An 18,272-nucleotide genomic window follows, 5' to 3' on the forward strand; every position below is an offset into this window, starting at 1 on the left:
CAACAGGGTGGGGGGCCAGTTTCAGGAGGGGAGGGAGGGGTTCAGGGAGGGGTGAAGGGGAGACTGGTCCTGGGTGGGGGAAGGGGGGATGGGCAGGGGCTAGTAGGAGGGGGTGGGGGGAGGGGCAGGGGCGAATCATGGGAAGAAAATAGAAAGGAAACGATTAATGGAGGTGAGAGATATGGGGCGAAGAGGTGGAAAGGAAGGAAAGGAAACAAGAGACGGTGTAGTTAAATATGTAAAACTGAGGGATCCCAAAGAGAAAAGATTTGAAATTACAAAAAGAAAGGGCTATGGCTAGACTTAGAATTGTGTCAATCAATATATGTGGATTGAATGATCCTCGTAAAAGAAGGAGAGTGGCCGAAGAATTAAAAACTTTCAAGGCAGATATTTTTTGCCTACAAGAAACACATGTGGAATATAAAAATTCTGGGATCCTCGGTTCGCTTGGCATGAAGGTAGTTGTTTGGTCAAAACAAGAACCTAGAACTAAAGGAGTGGCAACTCTAGATCGGACTAATAAATTAAAATTCACTCGGCAGAAGGCTGATACAGGTGGAAGATGGGTAATAGTAGAATGTAGTTACGGTCATAACAGCTTTACACTATGTTCCATATATGGGGTAGTCACGGATGACCCTATAGTTCTTGATACTCTCGCTATCGAGTTAACAGGATGGGCCCCTCCCTATATTATATGTGGTGATTTTAACTTTAATGGATCGTGGGAGGGACTACAGGATCTATTAACATCCACGACTGAGAAGAATCAGGGACGTAAACCTCTGGTATATAAGGCAATGGGCGCTATTCAGCAAGAATTAGGGCTAATGGATGCCTGGGTAAAACTGCGTAAGCCCGACCCCGGATATACTTATTATTTCGGCTCCACTTGATTATTTTCTAATCTCCCCTATATTTCTAAAACAAGCCACGATTGAGTTATATTCACGGATGGTGTCAGATCATAATCCTCTAGTTCTGGATGTGGAGCTGGATGGGTTAGAATCAAAAGTTAGTAGATGGACATTTGAAAGGGGACTTCTAAAAGACCCAGAATACTGTGAGCATATGAGTAAATGGATAACTGAATTTTTGGGGTTTAATCAGGGGTCAGCCTCAGTAGAGATAGTTTGGGATACTCTCAAAGCAGGTATTCGTGGAGAAACACTAAGTTTTAGCATTAAAAGGCAGAAGGATGCTCGAGGGAGAATAATAGAGTCCCAAGCAAAGGTGCGGTTTGCAGAAAGACAACTGGCTATAGCTATAGAAGCTGGAGCAGATATAAGGAAAGCGCAGGAAGAAGTTGCCATAGTAAAAGCGGCAGTTAATGAGGTCACAGCCCAAAGAATAGCAGAGAAATATTTAACACAGCGTGCACAAGGGTTTGAGTTTGGAGAAAAAGTTGGGCGGCTGGTAGCGATACGGACAACCCAGAAAACTGGCTGGGGTTATTAGGGAGATCTCTGATCGGCAAGGACAGATAGTATCAGAAGTGGGTGGAATCAGAAAAGTGTTTCATGAATATTATCAGGAACTTTATGATGAAACATCAGTCTATTTGGATGAAGATATTTCAGAATTCTTATACCCCATTAAGATGGAGAAACTAGATAAGAGTGACAAGTCATACCTGGGAAAGCAGATAGATATTTCAGAAATAGAAAAGGCAACGAGTAATCTGCCCACAGGGAAAGCTACTGGCCCTGACGCGATCCCTTTAGAATTTTATAAAACTTTTAAACTACTGTTACTTCCGCTCATGTTGGAGCTGTATATTCAGGTACAGAATGGAGGGAAAATACCCCCATCTTGGGATCTGGCTAATATAGTTGTGTTTCAGAAGAAAGGGAAATCCCCGTTAAATCCAGCCTCATATCGCCCGATCACATTAATAAATAGTGATGCCAAAATATATTCAAAGATTTTGGCAGTTTGATTATCGCTGGTGATTAAGAAGCTGGTCTCTCCGTGGCAGCATGGGTTTGTTCTAGGAAGCGATACGACTAATCATATTCAGAGAGTTTTAGCACTTTTTGACTCTACGGAAGTAGCAAAAGAACCAATGGCGGCTGCATTTTTGGATGCAGAGAAGGCATTCGATCGGGTGAACTGGAAGTATCGGTGGTACGTTATGGACCACTATGGGCTAGGGAAGAAATTCATCATAGCAGTAAGGGCTCTATATAGATCCCCGGCTGTGAGAATACAACTAATGGGAGGACAATCCGAGAGCATTTCAATTAGGAGAGGTACCAGGCAGGGATGCCCATGCTCTCCCCTCCTTTTTGCTTTGTACATAGATCCTCTGCTGAGACAGTTGGAGGAAAACAGTAAGATTCCACCAATCCATAGGCAGGGATGGGATACTAAAGTCTTAGCATACGCAGATGATATAGCCATACTAACCCCCTCTCCTGATTCAGCACTAAGAGAGATCGAAGCAGTGACGAAAAAATTTGGAAGGTTTTCTGGATACCTGTTAAATGGAGCTAAAACACAGCTGTTGGCGAATCAATACACAAATACTAAAGATACACGGAGGGTGGATCATGCAGTATATTTAGGTATCAATATTACACCAAAGGTAGATGAAGTTGTCAATTTAAATATAGATCCTATACTTGTAAAATTTAGAGAAGATACGTGCAGATGGAACAACCTGCATTTAACTATTGTAGGACGATGTAATATGGTAAAGATGATTTTTCTACCGAAGCTGTTGTATCTATTTCGTGCTATACCACTGAACTTTACTAACTTAAAATTTAAAGAGATCGATAGAGCAATCATGAGATTTATATGGGCATATGGTAAGTGTAGGAGATCAAGTAAATTTATGTCTCTTCCTCGGGAAAGGGGTGGGTGGTCCTTACCAAATATAAAATTATATCAAATGGCAGCAGCTTTCCAGTGAATGCGCCCGTTATGGGGGCCTAATAAAGAAGGAGTTATAAAAGCGGACTTCCCCAATATATATGAGTTGCAGATTGGAGCAGCAGCCAATGGGTGCCTGGTAACGTATCACGAGCCTGGATATTACAAGAAAACTAGGTATAAGGTTTTGGGTGCGGCTCATAAGTGCTGGCGATTATGGTACAAAAAGAAAGGATTTGGTAGATACAATTACTATACCATGATCGAGAAGAATCCACTGCTCCCCGAAATATTTCATGATAAATATATGGCAAATTGGTCCACCTTAGGTATAACCAGGTTAGGAATTTTTTTTGATAACTCAGGAGTCAAATCGTTTCGAGATCTTCAGGAACAATACGGTCTAGAGAAAAGGGACTTTTTCAAATATTTACAGATTAGGGATTTTTTAAGGAAAAAAACAGGGGGGACCCAGGGATTCAAAAGTAATCAACTGATGAATGATATTCTGGCTAATCCTAGTATAACTATTAGGTCAATTTATCCTTTTTTACTGGTAGAACAATCAGATGATCTAGAAAAGAATAAGGATAGATGGAGCAAGAAGTTGGCAGATGGAAGTAATAACTTCATGAGGTCACTGGAGTTGGGATGCACTATTCTATTATCATCTTACCTGCAAGCGCAACACTACAAGACTATGTTTGATCTGTATCACACACCAGCCCACCTCGCAAAATGGGGATGTGTGTCAGGAATAAACTGTCCAAGATGTGGGATGTATGGTTCAGACATCATACATATGATGGATACATGCAGGGAATTAAAGGCCTTAAGGGAAGGTATTCAATCTGTTTTGAAGGAGGTTTTGGGATATGATTTTGTTCTTACACCTGAGATCATGGTCTTTGGAACTGATGGCGAAATAGCTGGATCACATAGAGCATTTATTTTTGTAGCCATGGCGGTGTTTCGAATTTGTATAGCAACATCATGGTTGGATTTACGACCACCGCCCTGGCAACAATGGTTGGCTAGGTTGCGGTCTGTATATCATTTGGAGATGGCATTATATGAACGGAAGGGGAAACAGGCTAGGAGGAAAGGGAAGGCAATGTGGGGTCCATTTCAGGCTTGGATACAGGTCCATAATGATCGGGGTCACCCCCTTCTGAACTAATGGGCTCCATCTTTAGATAAGTTTGGAGGGGTGGTCAGGTTTTGTATCATGTACGTTTCAACTGGGCGATGTCTTCCTCTTGTCTTTTCCACCCTATGTTCTGTTTTGGAAAAAGTATTTTAAGTCTCCAGTGTAAAATGATTCAAGAGTATACGTGTTATATGTTTCCTTCCAATAAAAAAAAAAAAAAGAGAAAAGCACCTAGGTAAGGTTGCACCTGTGCTGGCTAAAGATGGGATTTTTGGTAATTGAAAGTGAACCCTAATTTATGTATGGTTTCTATTGTGTATTGACTGTGTTGTTGACATTGTATAATATTGCTTGATTTTATTAGCCAGTCGTCTATATAAGGAAAGACATGTATGTGTTGTTTTCTTAGGTAAGCTGCTACTGCCGCTAGACATTTTGACAATACTCTTGAAGCTGTGGTTATGCTGAATGGTAGAACTTCGAATTGGTAGTGTTTTCCTGTATCACAAACCTTAGGTATTTTCTGTGAGCTGGATGGATGGTAATATGAAAATATGCATCTTTGAGATCTAATGCAGTCATGTAATCTTGTTTTTGTAGTAGTGGAATGACGTCCTGCAGAGTTACCATGTGAAAGTGTTCTGACAGGATATGTAGATTTAGTGGTCGGAGATCTAGAATGGGTTTGAGAGTGCCATCCTTTTTGGGAATGAGGAAGTATAGTGAGTATACCCCTGTTCCGTGTTGAGATTGTGGAACTAATTCTAATGCCTCTTTTAGTATTAGCGGTTATATTTCTTGTTGTAAAAGTACCATGTGTTCAGGGGACAGCCTGTGATAACGAGGAGGAACATTTGGAGGGGCAGAAATCAATTCTAGGCAATAACCATTGCGGATAATTGAAAGTACTCATTGGTCTGTGGTGATATTTTGCCAATGGGAGTGGAATTGCTGCAGTCTGCCCCCCACAGGAGATGTGTGGGTTTGTGGCATGCTTATGAAGTCACTGTTTTGATGGGGTAGTGACATTTTTTAGGCATGGAATTTGCCTCTGGCTCTGAAGTGTTGGCCTCTGGAAGAGCCTCTAAATCCCCATCTTTAGTACTGTTGTTGTTGACCTTGTTTTGGTTGGGAGGTGGCAGCCTCTGTAGATTGAGGTTTGAATCCTCCTCTAAATTGCTGCTTACGAAAGGAGCCTCTGTAAGGTGTTGTGTACAGGGCTCCCATTTCTTTAGCAGTCTCTGAATCTTTCCTGAGTTTTTCTATTGTGTTATCAATCTCAGGACCAAACTGGTGTTTCTCGTTGAAAGGCATATTTAGTACTGCCTGCTGTATTTCTGGTTTGAATCCAGAAGAACGTAACCATGCATGTCTGCGTATAGTTACAGCAGTATTTACACTTCTAGCTGCTGTATCCGCAACATAAAGAGGAGACCTTATTTGGTTATAACTTATTGCCTGACCTTCTTCAACAATTTGTTGAGCCCTCTTCTGATGTTCTTTTGGCAGGTGTTGTAATAGCTCCTGCATCTCGCCCCAGTATGCTCTATCATTCCTTGCTAGCAAGGCTTGAGAATTGGCAATGCACCATTGGTTAGCTGCCTGTGTAGCTACCCTCTTGCCAGCAGCATCACCTTTTCTACTTCCCTTGTCAGGGGGAAGGGTATCCCCTGACGATTTACTATTGGCACTTTTTGCGGCGGCACAGACAACCACTGAGTCTGGAGGTACCTGATGTGTAATGTAATCAGAATCTGTATGGGCAGGCTTATATTTCTTATCTATGCATGAAGTTAAAACCCTAACTTTAACAGGTTCCTTAAATATTTCGTCTGCATGCTTGATCATGTCAGGTAGCATTGGTAGGCACTGGTAACGTGAGTGCGTGGAGGATAGCATATTAAAAAGGAAATCCTGTTCTAAAGGCTCACTATGCATGAGTACCCCATGGTACAAAGCTGCCCTAGAGTCTGTATATGCAGTTGTATCCTCTGGTGGCGAAGGTTTTGAAGGATATAGGTCTGGGTCATTAGTTGCTATAGGATCTGGATCATACAGATCCCAAGGATCAATTTTATCACCATGGGAATAAGTGTGTGAGTGAGCTGGTGAAGGCAATGGTGGTGGGCTAACGGGTGGTGGTGAAAAATAAAGTTGCTGTGATTGTGGGGGAGCAGTATGCAAGGGTAATGGCTCCTCCTTCCTTTAAAAAATCTTTGCTGGTAGTGGAGCAGTATCTAGATGTTCCTGAAAAGCCAACTTTTTTTTTGTTTGTGGAGGAGGTGCAGCAATGATCCTCCCAGTCTCTTTATGGATATGGATCCTTGACTGTCTTTCATCCATGATTTCCAGAATGGATTGAATGTCAGTGTCCTCAGAAATATATTTTGTGATTTATAGGACTGTTCATCATATGGTTTGGCTCTCTGCTTTAATCGTCTCGAACATCCTTGTTCTTCTGTGTAAGAATACTTATTCGGCTCAGAACTTTGCAATTTATTCGGGCCCGAAAATACAGCCTGTTTCAGCTCAGAGGCAGGACGTCAAGGTTTCGACTCCTAAGAGTGTCGACACCAGCTCGGTTCGGATACTGAGCTTTTGGTGGATTTGCTCGACTCCGGTATCGAAGTTGTTGTGACCTTTTTCAGCGCCGAACACAAAGGTCTGTCGCCGTGTGTTTTCTTTCGGGTCGAATCCTGGCCTTCTGCCAGTGGTGCACCCAAGGCCTCCGATTATTTTTTAGGAGTGGGCATAGGGGCAGTCTTACTCACGTGCTGACCGGCAGTGATGTGTTAGCTATCTTCCTCCGAGTCTTCTTCGGAGTCAGTGTCCTGAATGGAAACTGACATCTGCGCCTGTTCTTCCTCAACAGTGTCGATATATTCTGTACTCTGACACCATTTCCAGTCTTCTGGCTCTCCGGTCACGCAGTGTCTTCTTGAATCGAATGATCAACAGGCCTCACAATCTTCTTCTCGGTGATCGGGAGAGAGACACAAATTACATACCAAGTATTGGTCTGTGTATGAAAATTTCGCGTGGCAGCGAGGACAGAATCGGAATGACTCCGATCATCAGGCTTTGGCATGGTAGGCTCGAACAGGCCAGAGATGGGCGCTCGTGCCCAAAAGAGCAAAATCTGGTTTTCAAACGTTCTATCGGTTCGACTATAGATGGAAACGCGATCGAACCAATATAGACAGTCAAAGAAAGCTATCTAGAGTTTCCGATTAGAAATCTCAGAGCAAGAGGAAACACGTCCGAACCCAACAGCGGAAAGAAAACAATGTGCAGTATGACTGACAGGAGGAGTCACTCGGTCCAGTGACTCCGAAAAGACTTCTTAGAAGAAAAACAACTTATAACACTCCGAGCCCAACACTAGATGGCGGAAGCAATGCATAGCACGTGTATCTGCAGCTACGCATGCCATCGTACATTATGTGTATATATATGGAAAATGTCACTTACCCAGTGTACATCTGTTCGTGGCATTAGTCGCTGCAGATTCACATGCTGTGCACATCCCGCCATCTGGTGTTGGGCTCGGAGTGTTACAAGTTGTTTTTCTTCGAAGAAGTCTTTTTTTAGAGTCACGAGACCGAGGGACTCCTCCCATTTCGACTCCATTGCGCATGGGCGTCGACTCCATCTTAGATTGTTTTCCCGCAGAGGGTGAGGTAGGAGTTGTGTATGCTAGTAATAGTGCCCATGCAATGGAGTGAATACGTATGTACATAATGAAGTTTAAAGTAATATATTTACAAATTTACAAATGTTCAAGATCAACTTCTAAACGGCTACAGGCTCCCGGGCAGGCGGGTGGGCGCATGTGAATCTGCAGCGACTAATGCCACGAACAGATGTACACTGGGTAAGTGACATTTTCCGTTCGATGGCATGTGTAGCTGCAGCTACACATGCTGTGCATAGACTAGTAAGCAGTTATCTCCCCAAAAGCGGTGGTTCAGCCTGTAGGAGTTGAAGTTGTTTGAAATAATGTTCGTAGTACAGCTTGACCTACTGTGGCTTGTTGTGCCGTTAACACATCTACACAGTAGTGTTTGGTAAATGTATGAGGCGTAGACCATGTTGCTGCCTTACATATTTCGTTCATTGGAATATTTCCTAGAAAGGCCATGGTAGCACCTTTTTTTCTGGTTGAGTGTGCCTTTGGTGTAAAAGGCAGCTCTCTCTTTGCTTTAAGATAGCAGGTTTGAATATACTTAACTATCCATCTAGCAATGCCTTGTTTAGAAATTGGATTCCCTGTATGAGGTTTTTGGAAAGCAATAAATAGTTGTTTTGTTTTTCGAATTAGTTTTGTTCTGTCAATGTAGTACATTAGTGCTCTTTTGATGTCTAATGTATGCAGTGCTCTTTCAGCTACAGAATCTGGCTGTGGGAAGAACACTGGTAATTCTACCGTTTGATTCAAGTGGAACGGTGAGATCACTTTTGGTAAAAAAAATTGATTTGTCCGTAGAACTACTTTATGCTTGTGTATTTGAATAAATGGTTCTTGTATGGTAAATGCTTGAATTTCACTCACTCTTCTTAGAGATGTGATGGCAATCAAAAATGCAACTTTCCATGTTAAATATTGCATTTCACAAGAGTGCATGGGCTCAATAGGTGGACCCATGAGTCGTGTTAAGACAATGTTGAGGTTCCATGAAGGAACTGGTGGTGTTCGTGGTGGTATAATTCTCTTTAGGCCTTCCATAAATGCTTTTATGACTGGTATCCTAAATAATGAAGTTGAGTGTGTAATTTGCAGGTAGGCTGAAATTGCGGTCAGATGTATCTTTATTGAAGAGAAAGCTAGCTTTGACTTTTGCAATTGTAGTAAGCATCCTACTATATCTTTGGCAGATGCGTGTAAGGGTTGAATTTGATTATTATGGCAGTAACAAACAAATCTTTTCCACTTATTTGCATAGCAGTGTCTAGTGGTAGGTTTCCTAGCTTGTCTTATGACCTCCATACATTCTTGTGTGAGGTCTAAGTGTCCGAATTCTAGGATTTCAGGAGCCAAATTGCTAGATTCAGCGATGCTGGATTTGGATGTCTGATCTGTTGTTTGTGTTGTGTTAACAGATCTGGTTTGTTTGGTAGTTTGACATGAGGTACTACTGAGAGGTCTAGTAGTGTTGTGTACCAAGGTTGTCTTGCCCATGTGGGTGCTATAAGTATGAGTTTGAGTTTGTTTTGACTCAATTTGTTTACTAGATATGGAAGGAGTGGGAGAGGGGGAAAAGCGTAAGTAAATATCCCTGACCAGCTCATCCATAACGCATTGCCCTGAGACTGATCTTGTGGGTACCTGGATGAGAAGTTTTGGCATTTTGAGTTTTCTTTTGTTGCAAATAGATCTATTTGTGGTGTTCCCCACATTTGGAAGTAAGTGTTTAGTATTTGGGGGTGAATCTCCCATTCCTGGATCTGTTGGTGATCCCGAGAGAGATTGTCTGCTAACTGGTTCTGAATTCCTGGAATAAATTGTGCTATTAGGCGAATGTGGTTGTGAATCGACCAATGCCATATTTTTTGTGTTAGGAGACACAACTGTGTCGAGTGTGTGCCTCACTGTTTGTTTGGGTAATACATTGTTGTCATGTTGTCTGTTTTGACAAGAATGTGTTTGTGTCTTATTATGGGTTGAAATGCTTTGAGCGCTAGAAATACCGCTAACAGTTCTAAGTGATTTATATGAAACTGTTTTTGCTGTAGGTCCCATTGTCCTTGGATGCTGTGTTGATTGAGGTGTGCTCCCCACCCTATCATGGAAGCATCTGTTATTACGTATTGTGGCACTGGGTCTTGGAAAGGCCGCCCTTGGTTTAAATTTATACTGTTCCACCATTGAAGCGAGATGTATGTTTGGCGGTCTATCAACACCAGATCTAGAAGCTGACCCTGTGCTTGTGACCATTGTGATGCTAGGCACTGTTGTAAGGGCCGCATGTGCAACCTTGCGTTTGGGACAATGGCTATGCATGAAGACATCATGCCTAGTAGTTTCATCACCAGTTTGACTTGTATCTTTTGATTTGGATACATGGTCTGTATCACATTGTGAAATGTGTGAACTCTTTGTGGACTTGGATTGGCAATCCCTTTTGCTGTGTTGATTGTTGCTCCTAAGTATTGCTGTGTTTGACACGGCAGAAGGTGTGACTTTGTGTAATTGATTGAGAAACCTAGTTTATGGAGGATTTCTATGACATATTTTGTGTGTTGTGAACACCGTCTTAGCGTGTTGGTTTTGATTAACCAATCGTCTAGGTACGGGAACACATGTATTTGCTGCCTTCTGATATGTGCAGCTACTACTGCTAGGCATTTTGTAAAAACTCTTGGTGCAGTTGTTATTCAGAATGGCAACACTTTGAATTGGTAATGTATCCCTTGGAATACAAACCTTAGGTACTTTCTGTGTGAAGGATGTATTGGTATATGGAAATATGCATCCTTTAGGTCTAGTGTTGTCATGTAGTCTTGTTGTTTGAGCAGTGGGATTACGTCTTGTAATGTAACCATGTGAAAGTGATCTGATTTGATGTAGGTATTTAACGTTCTGAGATCTAGTATAGGTCTCAGACTCTTGTCTTTTTTGGGTATCAGAAAGTACAGGGAGTAAACTCCTGTGTTTATTTGTTGTTTTGGTACTAACTCTATTGCTTCTTTTTGTAGAAATGCCTGAACTTCTAGTCCTAGAAGATCTATATGTTGTTTTGACATATTGTGTGTTTTCGGTGGGATGTTTGGAGGGAATTTGAGAAATTCTATGCAATAACCATGCTGGATAATTGCGAAGACCCAAGTGTCTGTTGTTATTTCCTCCCAATGTTTGTAAAACTTGGTTAGTCTCCCCACCACAGGTGTTATGTGTTGGGGATTTGTGACCTTGAAGTCACTGCTTGTTTGGAGGAGTTTTGGGACTTTGGAACTTTCCTCTATTCCTTTGAAATTGTCCCCCTCTATATTGTCCCCGAAAACCTCCCCGCTGATACTGGCTCTGGTAAGTGGGCTTTGTTTGTGAGGTTGTGGCTTCTGTGGTTTGCCCTCGAAACCCCCCTCGAAATTGTGTCTTTCGAAATGTGCCTCTGCTCTGTGGGGAGTAGAGTGCGCCCATGGCTTTGGCCGTGTCAGTGTCTTTTTTAAGTTTTTCGATCGCAGTGTCCACCTCCGGCCCAAACAACTGCTGTCCGTTGAATGGCATATTCAGCACAGCTTGCTGTAGCTCTGGTTTAAATCCTGATGTACGCAGCCATGCATGTCTCCTTATTGTTACAGCTGTGTTGACAGTTCTAGCAGCTGTGTCTGCAGCATCCATTGCTGACCGTATCTGATTATTGGAGATACCCGGTCCTTCTTCTACTACTTGCTGCGCTCTTTTTTGGAACTCCTTGGGTAAATGTTCAATAAGGTGTTGCATCTCATCCCAATGGGCCTTTCATATCTGGCTAGGAAAGCTTGCGAATTTTCAATACGCCACTGGTTTGCTGCCTGTGCCGCCACCCTTTTGCCTGCAGCATCGAATTTTCGACTTTCTTTATCTGGAGGTGGTGCATCTCCTGAAGTATGAGAGTTGGCTCTTTTGCGCGCTGCTCCCACTACAACAAAGTCTGGTGTTAGCTGTTGTGTAATGTACACTGGGTCTGTTGGTGGCGGTTTATATTTTTTTATCTACTCTTGGAGTAATGGCTCTCCCTTTAACAGGCTCCTCAAACACTTGTTTGGAGTGTTTTAGCATTCCGGGTAGCATAGGAAGACTCTGATATTGGCTGTGTGTGGACGACAGTGTATTAAAAAGAAAGTCGTCTTCAATGGGCTCTGAATGAAGGCTGACATTATGAAATGCAGCTGCTCTTGACACCACCTGTGCGTAGCCTGTACTATTCTCAGGTGGCGATGGTTTAGCTGGATAGCATTCTGGACTATTATCGGACACTGGTGCGTCATAAAGGTCCCATGCGTCAGGGTCATCTTGACTCATTCCTGTATGAGTTGGGGATTGCATCATTGGTGGAGTGGCTACCGGTGATGGTTGCGGAGAGTGATGTGGGGATGGTGGCGGTGTTACTTGTTTAGCCACCTTTGCGTGTGGCTGTTTGTCTTTGTCTTGGAAGGCAAGCTTGCGTTCCATTTTGACTGGAGGAAGAGTGCTGATTTTCCCTGTATCTTTTTGAATAAAGAGCCGTCTTTGTGTGTGATCTGGCTCTATTGCCTGTAATTCCTGTCCAAATCTATGTGTCTTCATTTGTGTGGACAGTACTTGTTCCTCAGTGTAGGAACTTGTTTTCGGTTCCGATGCTGGATATTTCGGTACCGAAACCTTTTCGGCTGCTTTTTTCGGCTCTGACGAAACCTTTTTTACTTTCGGCGTTGTGCTCTCTCGGTGCCGACCCGTTTCGGTGCCGCTGTCTCGGTGCCGAATCTTCTCTGAGCCACTATCTCGGGCCCGAGATTGCTATGTGCCGGTATCTCGACCGGAGTCGGATGACTTCGACACCAGCTCGCCCTTTTTCGGTGCCGATGAACGGTCACCTACTTTTCGGGTTAAGCCATGGCCTGTTGGCGGTGGCGTCCCCTGGGCTTTAGCGCTTTTCTCGTGAGTTCTTGGTTTCGAAGTCTTACTCACGGTTTTTGGCGTTTCCTCAGGATCGATCTCCTCAGAGCCCGACTCCTGGGTGGAGAATGTTTCTTCCTCCTCCTCGAAACGCTCTTGTCCTGTCGGCGACGATGCCATTTGCAGTCTTCTTGCTCTTCGGTCCCTGAGTGTCTTCCTGGACCGAAACGCTCGACAGGCCTCACAAGTATCCTCCTTGTGTTCTGGTGACAAACACAAGTTACAGACCAGATGTTGATCTGTATATGGATACTTGTTATGGCATTTTGGACAGAATCGGAATGGGGTCCGTTCCATCAGCCTTGAAGAGACACGTGGCCGGGCCGACCAAAAAACAGAAAAAAAACAATCTAAGATGGAGTCGACGCCCATGCGCAATGGAGTCGAAATGGGAGGAGTCCCTCGGTCTCGTGACTCGAAAAAAGACTTCTTCGAAGAAAAACAACTTGTAACACTCCGAGCCCAACACCAGATGGCGGGATGTGCACAGCATGTGTATCTGCAGCTACACATGCCATCGAACATATATATATATATATATATATAGATATATATATATATGGAAAACGTCACTTGCCCAGCGTACATCTGTTAGTGGCATGTAGTGCTGCAGATTCACATGCTATGCATAGCTCTTCTGACATCTAGTGTTGGGCTCGGAGTGTTACAAGTTGTTTTTCTTCAAAGAAGTCTTTTCGGAGTCACAGGATCGAGTGACTCCTCTCGGTTCCATTGCGCATGGGCATCGACTCCATTATTCGTGCATGGGTTTGCATCTCATTAAGGGAGCAAATATGAATTATGTAAGCTCTCCTCTAACAACGATTGGTCATATGAACATGGATTTTCTTTATTCTATGTTTTTTAATGTTTATGACTCCTTATCCGTAGTTCTTCCCAAGAGTTTTAAGTCATGAAATATGAGAGGGCTCACCTGCATCATTATGAATGCCTGTTCTTCTTGAATTGTTCTAGACCAGTTTTGTTCTAGGGACAGATTTTTAATGGGCGTAGGAAGTTGGCTCTGTATATACTATTTCAAAGTAAGAAATAGTGTGCACAGAGTCCAAGGGTTCCGGTTATAGGTAAGATAGTGGCAAAAAGAGATAATTCTAATGCTCTATTTTGTGGTAGTGTGGTCGAGCAGTAGGCTTATCAGTGGGTAGCGTTAAACATTTGTTGTACACACACAGGCAATAAATGAGGATCCCACACTCAAAGACTGATTCCAGGCCAATAGGTTTTTATATAGAAAAATATATTTTCTTCGTTTATTTTAAGAACCACAGGTTCAAGATTTACAAGTAATACTTCAAATGAAAGGTATTTCACTCGGGTATTCTAGGAACTTTGAATAATCACAATAGCCTGTACAATTTTGAAAAAAATGGCAATAAGCTATTTTAAAAGTGGACACTGCAAAAATCAACAGTTCCTGGGGGAGGTAAGTAATTGTTAATACCACAGGTAAGTAAAACACTTACAGGGTTCAAAGTTGGGTCAAAGGTAGCCCACCGTTGGGGGTTCAAGGCAACCCCAAAGTTACCACACCAGCAGCTCAGGGCCGGTCAGGTGCAGAGGTCAAAGAGGTGCCCAAAACACATAGGCTTCAATGGAAACAGGGGTGCCCCCGGTTCCAGTCTGCCAGCAGGTAAGTACCCGCGTCCTCAGAGGGCAGACAGACCAGGGGGGTTTTGTGAGGCACTGGGGGGGGAACACTAGCAGGCACAGAAAGTACACCCTCAGCGGCAGCCGGGTGCAGAGTGCAAACAGGTGTCGGGTTTTGTATTGAAAGCAATAGCAGACCCGGGGGTCTCTTCAACAATGCAGGCAGGCATGGGGGGGGGGGGGGGGGCTCCTCGGGGTAGCCACCACCTAGGCTAGGCAGAGGGTCACCTGGGGGTCGCTACGGCACTTGAGTTCTGTTCCTTCAGGTCCTGGGGGCTGCGGGTGCAGTGTTGGTTCCAGACGACTGGTCCCTTGTTACACGCAGTCGCGGTCAGGTGGAGCCTCTGGATTTCCTCTGCAGGCGTCGCTGTGGGGTCCAGGGGGGTCAACTCTGGCTACTCACGGTCTCGCAGTCGCCGGGGAGTCCTCCCTGTAATGTTAGTTTTCCACAGGTCGAGCCGGGGGCATCTGGTGCAGAGTGGGAAGTCTCACTCTTGCGTCGGGAAACGTGAAGTCTTTAAAGTTGCTTCTTAGTTGCAGAAAGTTGTAGTTTGTTCAACAGGGCCGCTGTTCTCGGGAGCTTCTTGGTCCTTTGGATGCAGGGCAGTCCTCTGAGGCTTCAGAGGTTGCTAGTCCCTGTTGGATGCGTCGCTGTTGCAGTTTTCATTGAAGAAGGGAGACAGGCCGGTGGGGCTGGGGCCAAATCAGTTGTCATCTCCGTCTTCACTGCAGGGCTTCAGGTCAGCAGTCCGTCTTCTTCTTTAGGTTGCAGGAATCTATCTCCCTCGGTTCTGGGGTCCCCTAATACTGAATTTAGGGGTGTGTTTAGCTCTGGAAGGGCAGTAGCCAATGGCTACTGTCCTTGAGAGTGGCTACACCCTCTTTGTGCCTCCTCCCTGTGGGGAGGGGGGCACATCCCTAATCCTATTGGGGGAAATCCTCCATCCACAAGATGGGGCTGTCCTGACTGGTGGGTGACTCCTCCTTGTTTTTCTCATTATCTCCTCTAGCCTTGCCACCAAAAGTGGGGGCAGTGGCCAGAGGGGCGGGCATCTCCACTAGCTGGGATGCCCTGTGGCACTATAACAAAGGGGGGGAGCCTTTGAGGCTCACCACCAGGTGTTACAGTTCCTGCAGGGGGAGGTGAGAAGCACCTCCACCCAGTACAGGCTTTGTTCCTGGCCACAGAGTGACAAAGGCACTCTCCCCATGTGGCCAGCAACATGTCTGGTGTGTGGCAGGCTGGCAAGAACTAGTCAGCCCACACTGGAAGTCGGGTATGTTTTCAGGGGGCATCTCTAAGATGCCCACTGGGTGTATTTTACAATAAATTGCACACCGGCATCAGTGTGCATTTATGGTGCTGAGAAATTTGATACCAAACTTCCCAGTTTTCAGGGTAGCCATTATGGTGCTGTGGAGTTCGTGTTTGACAAACTCCCAGACCATATACTCTTATGGCTACCCTGCACTTACAATGTCTAAGGTTTTGCTTAGACACTGTAGGGGCATAGTGCCCATGCACTTATGCCCTCACCTGTGGTATAGTGCATCCTGCCTTAGGGCTGTAAGGCCTGCTAGAGGGGTGACTTACCTATGCCACAGGCAGTGTGAGGTTGGCATGGCACTCTGAATGGAGTGCCATGTTGACTTCTCCCCACCAGCACACACAAGCTGTGAAGCGGTGTGCATGTGATGAGTGAGGGGTCCCTAGGGTGGCATAAGACATGCTACAGCCCCTAGAGACCTTCCCTGGCATCAGGGCCTTTGGTACCAGGGGTACCAGTTACAAGGGACTTACCTGAGTGCTAGGGTTGTGCCAATTGTGGAGTCAAAGGTACAGTTTAGGGAAAGAACACTGGTGCTGGGGCCTGGTTAGCAGGGTCCCATCACACTTTTCAAGCCATAACTTAGCATCAGCAAAGGCAAAATTTCAGGGGGTAACCATTGCAAGGAGGCATTTCCTTACAATGGGCGTGATCAAGGTGAGGCAGTGGTTTGTGGCCATGGCACCCTGAGAGGGATGCCATGTCGACTTTACCTTGTTCTTGCCACCAACACACACAACTTACAATGGCAGTGGGCATGTGTTCGGTGAGGTGCCCTTAGGGTGGCATAATACATGCTGCAGGCCTTAGAGACCCTCCATGGCCATGGGGCCCTTGGTACCACTGGTACCTTTTACAAGGGACTTAGCTGAGTGCCAATTGTGGAAGCAATGGTTGGTTTAGGGAAAGAACACAGGTGCAGGGGCCTGGTTAGAAGGATCCCAGCACACATTGTCAAGCTAGCATCAGATACCAGGCAGAAAGTGTGGTGGGGGGTGGTAACCATGCCAAAGGGTCACTTTCCTACAGTTACACAATCTAAAACTTTTAACATTCCATTCCTGTGTAATTCTAAACCTAAGTCATCAGCCCATTCAAAATGTAATCAAATAAAATGCTCTACGCCTTCTTAAGGTGTAGTTGTGAGTATTATGAAATGAATAAATAGCTAATAAGAGAGAAATAAATAGCTAGATAAATCAAAAATCAAATACTCTGGTGTGTACATTTTTCAAACTCTAAGATCAACCTGATAGTAGAAGGTACTCCTATTCCATAAACAAAGAGATTAGGTGTCTACGTTAAAAGACAATGAGTACATTGGATCAATTATAGATGAGACCTGTCTCAACATCTCTAGTACTTACTTTTGTGAAACAATGACAAAAGAACGGCAATTGACTGTGCAGTGGCACCACTGTATCTCTGCTCTGAAAATTCCAGAGAAAACCTCAAAATCTACAATTGGATCTGTACAGCATCATCTAGCATTAGTGAAACGGCATTGCTTAGAAAAAGATTTAAAGTCTTGGATTAAGCCTGGAAGCAAAGTTCATATGAGAGATCTTCAGAAAGAAGTATCCGTTACAAATCTGGAAGTTAGGTTGTGGAAATGCAATTGCAGTTATGGCAGACTGGCTCAAATGACTATGTACGCTATTCTGATTTAAAGTAAAAACTGGAAATAGGGAGTTGAATACTAACTTGGAGACATTGCCAACGACAATGGTCTTCTTAACATAGAGTCTTGAGGGGTCATCTCCAGCCTTAAAACTAGTGTTCCTTTTAACCACTTTTGCAAATATCTGGGCACCTTCAGAATCCTAGATAAAAAAAGAGAAAATAAGTCATGCATTCAAAACAGGAATAAGTTTACAAAGTTTTTCTTTTCCCCTTTGATAAACAGCAAGTAAAAGATCTAGCACTGACCACAGTAAACCTTGTATTAAAAGCTGCAAACTTCAATGAGGGCTGTATGAACTGGACAGCATTTTCGATGACTACTACTGCTCCTGGACCGACTGGAATTCAGCCATATCAAAATAATAAAGTGTTGCTTATACTTGAAATATAGTTTTCCAGCATAGGTGCGTCCTCTGGGGTGGCACGTCTCAAAATGGTGGTAGGGGTGACTCAGAACATATTATCCCTTCCCTTTTTAGCCTCTACACTTACCAAGGCCAAGCACACATACCAGATACCATAATACAGTTAGCACTTCCTCTACATCTCCTGCCACTTCGCTGCATGGCAGATTCCTTTTGATGTGTACACAAACATTCACACAATGGGCTGTAAATTCAGTAGAGGAAGGAGAGCAGTCCCAGACTAACCAGAAGAACACACATGCTGGTAAAATATATATTGTTTGTAATATGTCACAGACAGCTGCATAGCAAGCAGTAAGAATTATAGAGAAAAAAACCCTTGTAAAGCAATGTATAGAACAAAACAGAAGGGGTTAGAGAGTCACTACCAGAAAAGGTGTTACTTAAGGTAAGTAACTTGTTCTTCCGATACAGACTTCTAAACACATATTACTCGCCTTGTCAACAGATACCAAGGCAGTCCCTCCCCAGGTGGTAGGTTTGTGGAATGGCTCTTACCATTA

At 44.0% G+C, this 18,272-nt stretch overlaps 1 protein-coding gene across 2 annotated transcripts in view; it reads right to left on the reverse strand.

Annotated features, from left to right (window-relative positions):
• The window catches only part of YEATS2 (YEATS domain containing 2), a 1,667,962-nt gene that overhangs the window by 1,450,409 nt on the left and 199,281 nt on the right, over positions 1-18,272 (reverse strand). For both annotated transcript variants that reach the window (XM_069213699.1, XM_069213698.1), the window contains exon 6: positions 17,366-17,484. In XM_069213699.1, the coding sequence (XP_069069800.1) occupies positions 17,366-17,484 (119 nt within the window). The remainder of the gene's footprint in view (positions 1-17,365; positions 17,485-18,272) is intronic.

This window comes from Pleurodeles waltl, chromosome 11 (assembly GCF_031143425.1).
Source record: "Pleurodeles waltl isolate 20211129_DDA chromosome 11, aPleWal1.hap1.20221129, whole genome shotgun sequence".
Taxonomy (NCBI): domain Eukaryota; kingdom Metazoa; phylum Chordata; class Amphibia; order Caudata; family Salamandridae; genus Pleurodeles; species Pleurodeles waltl.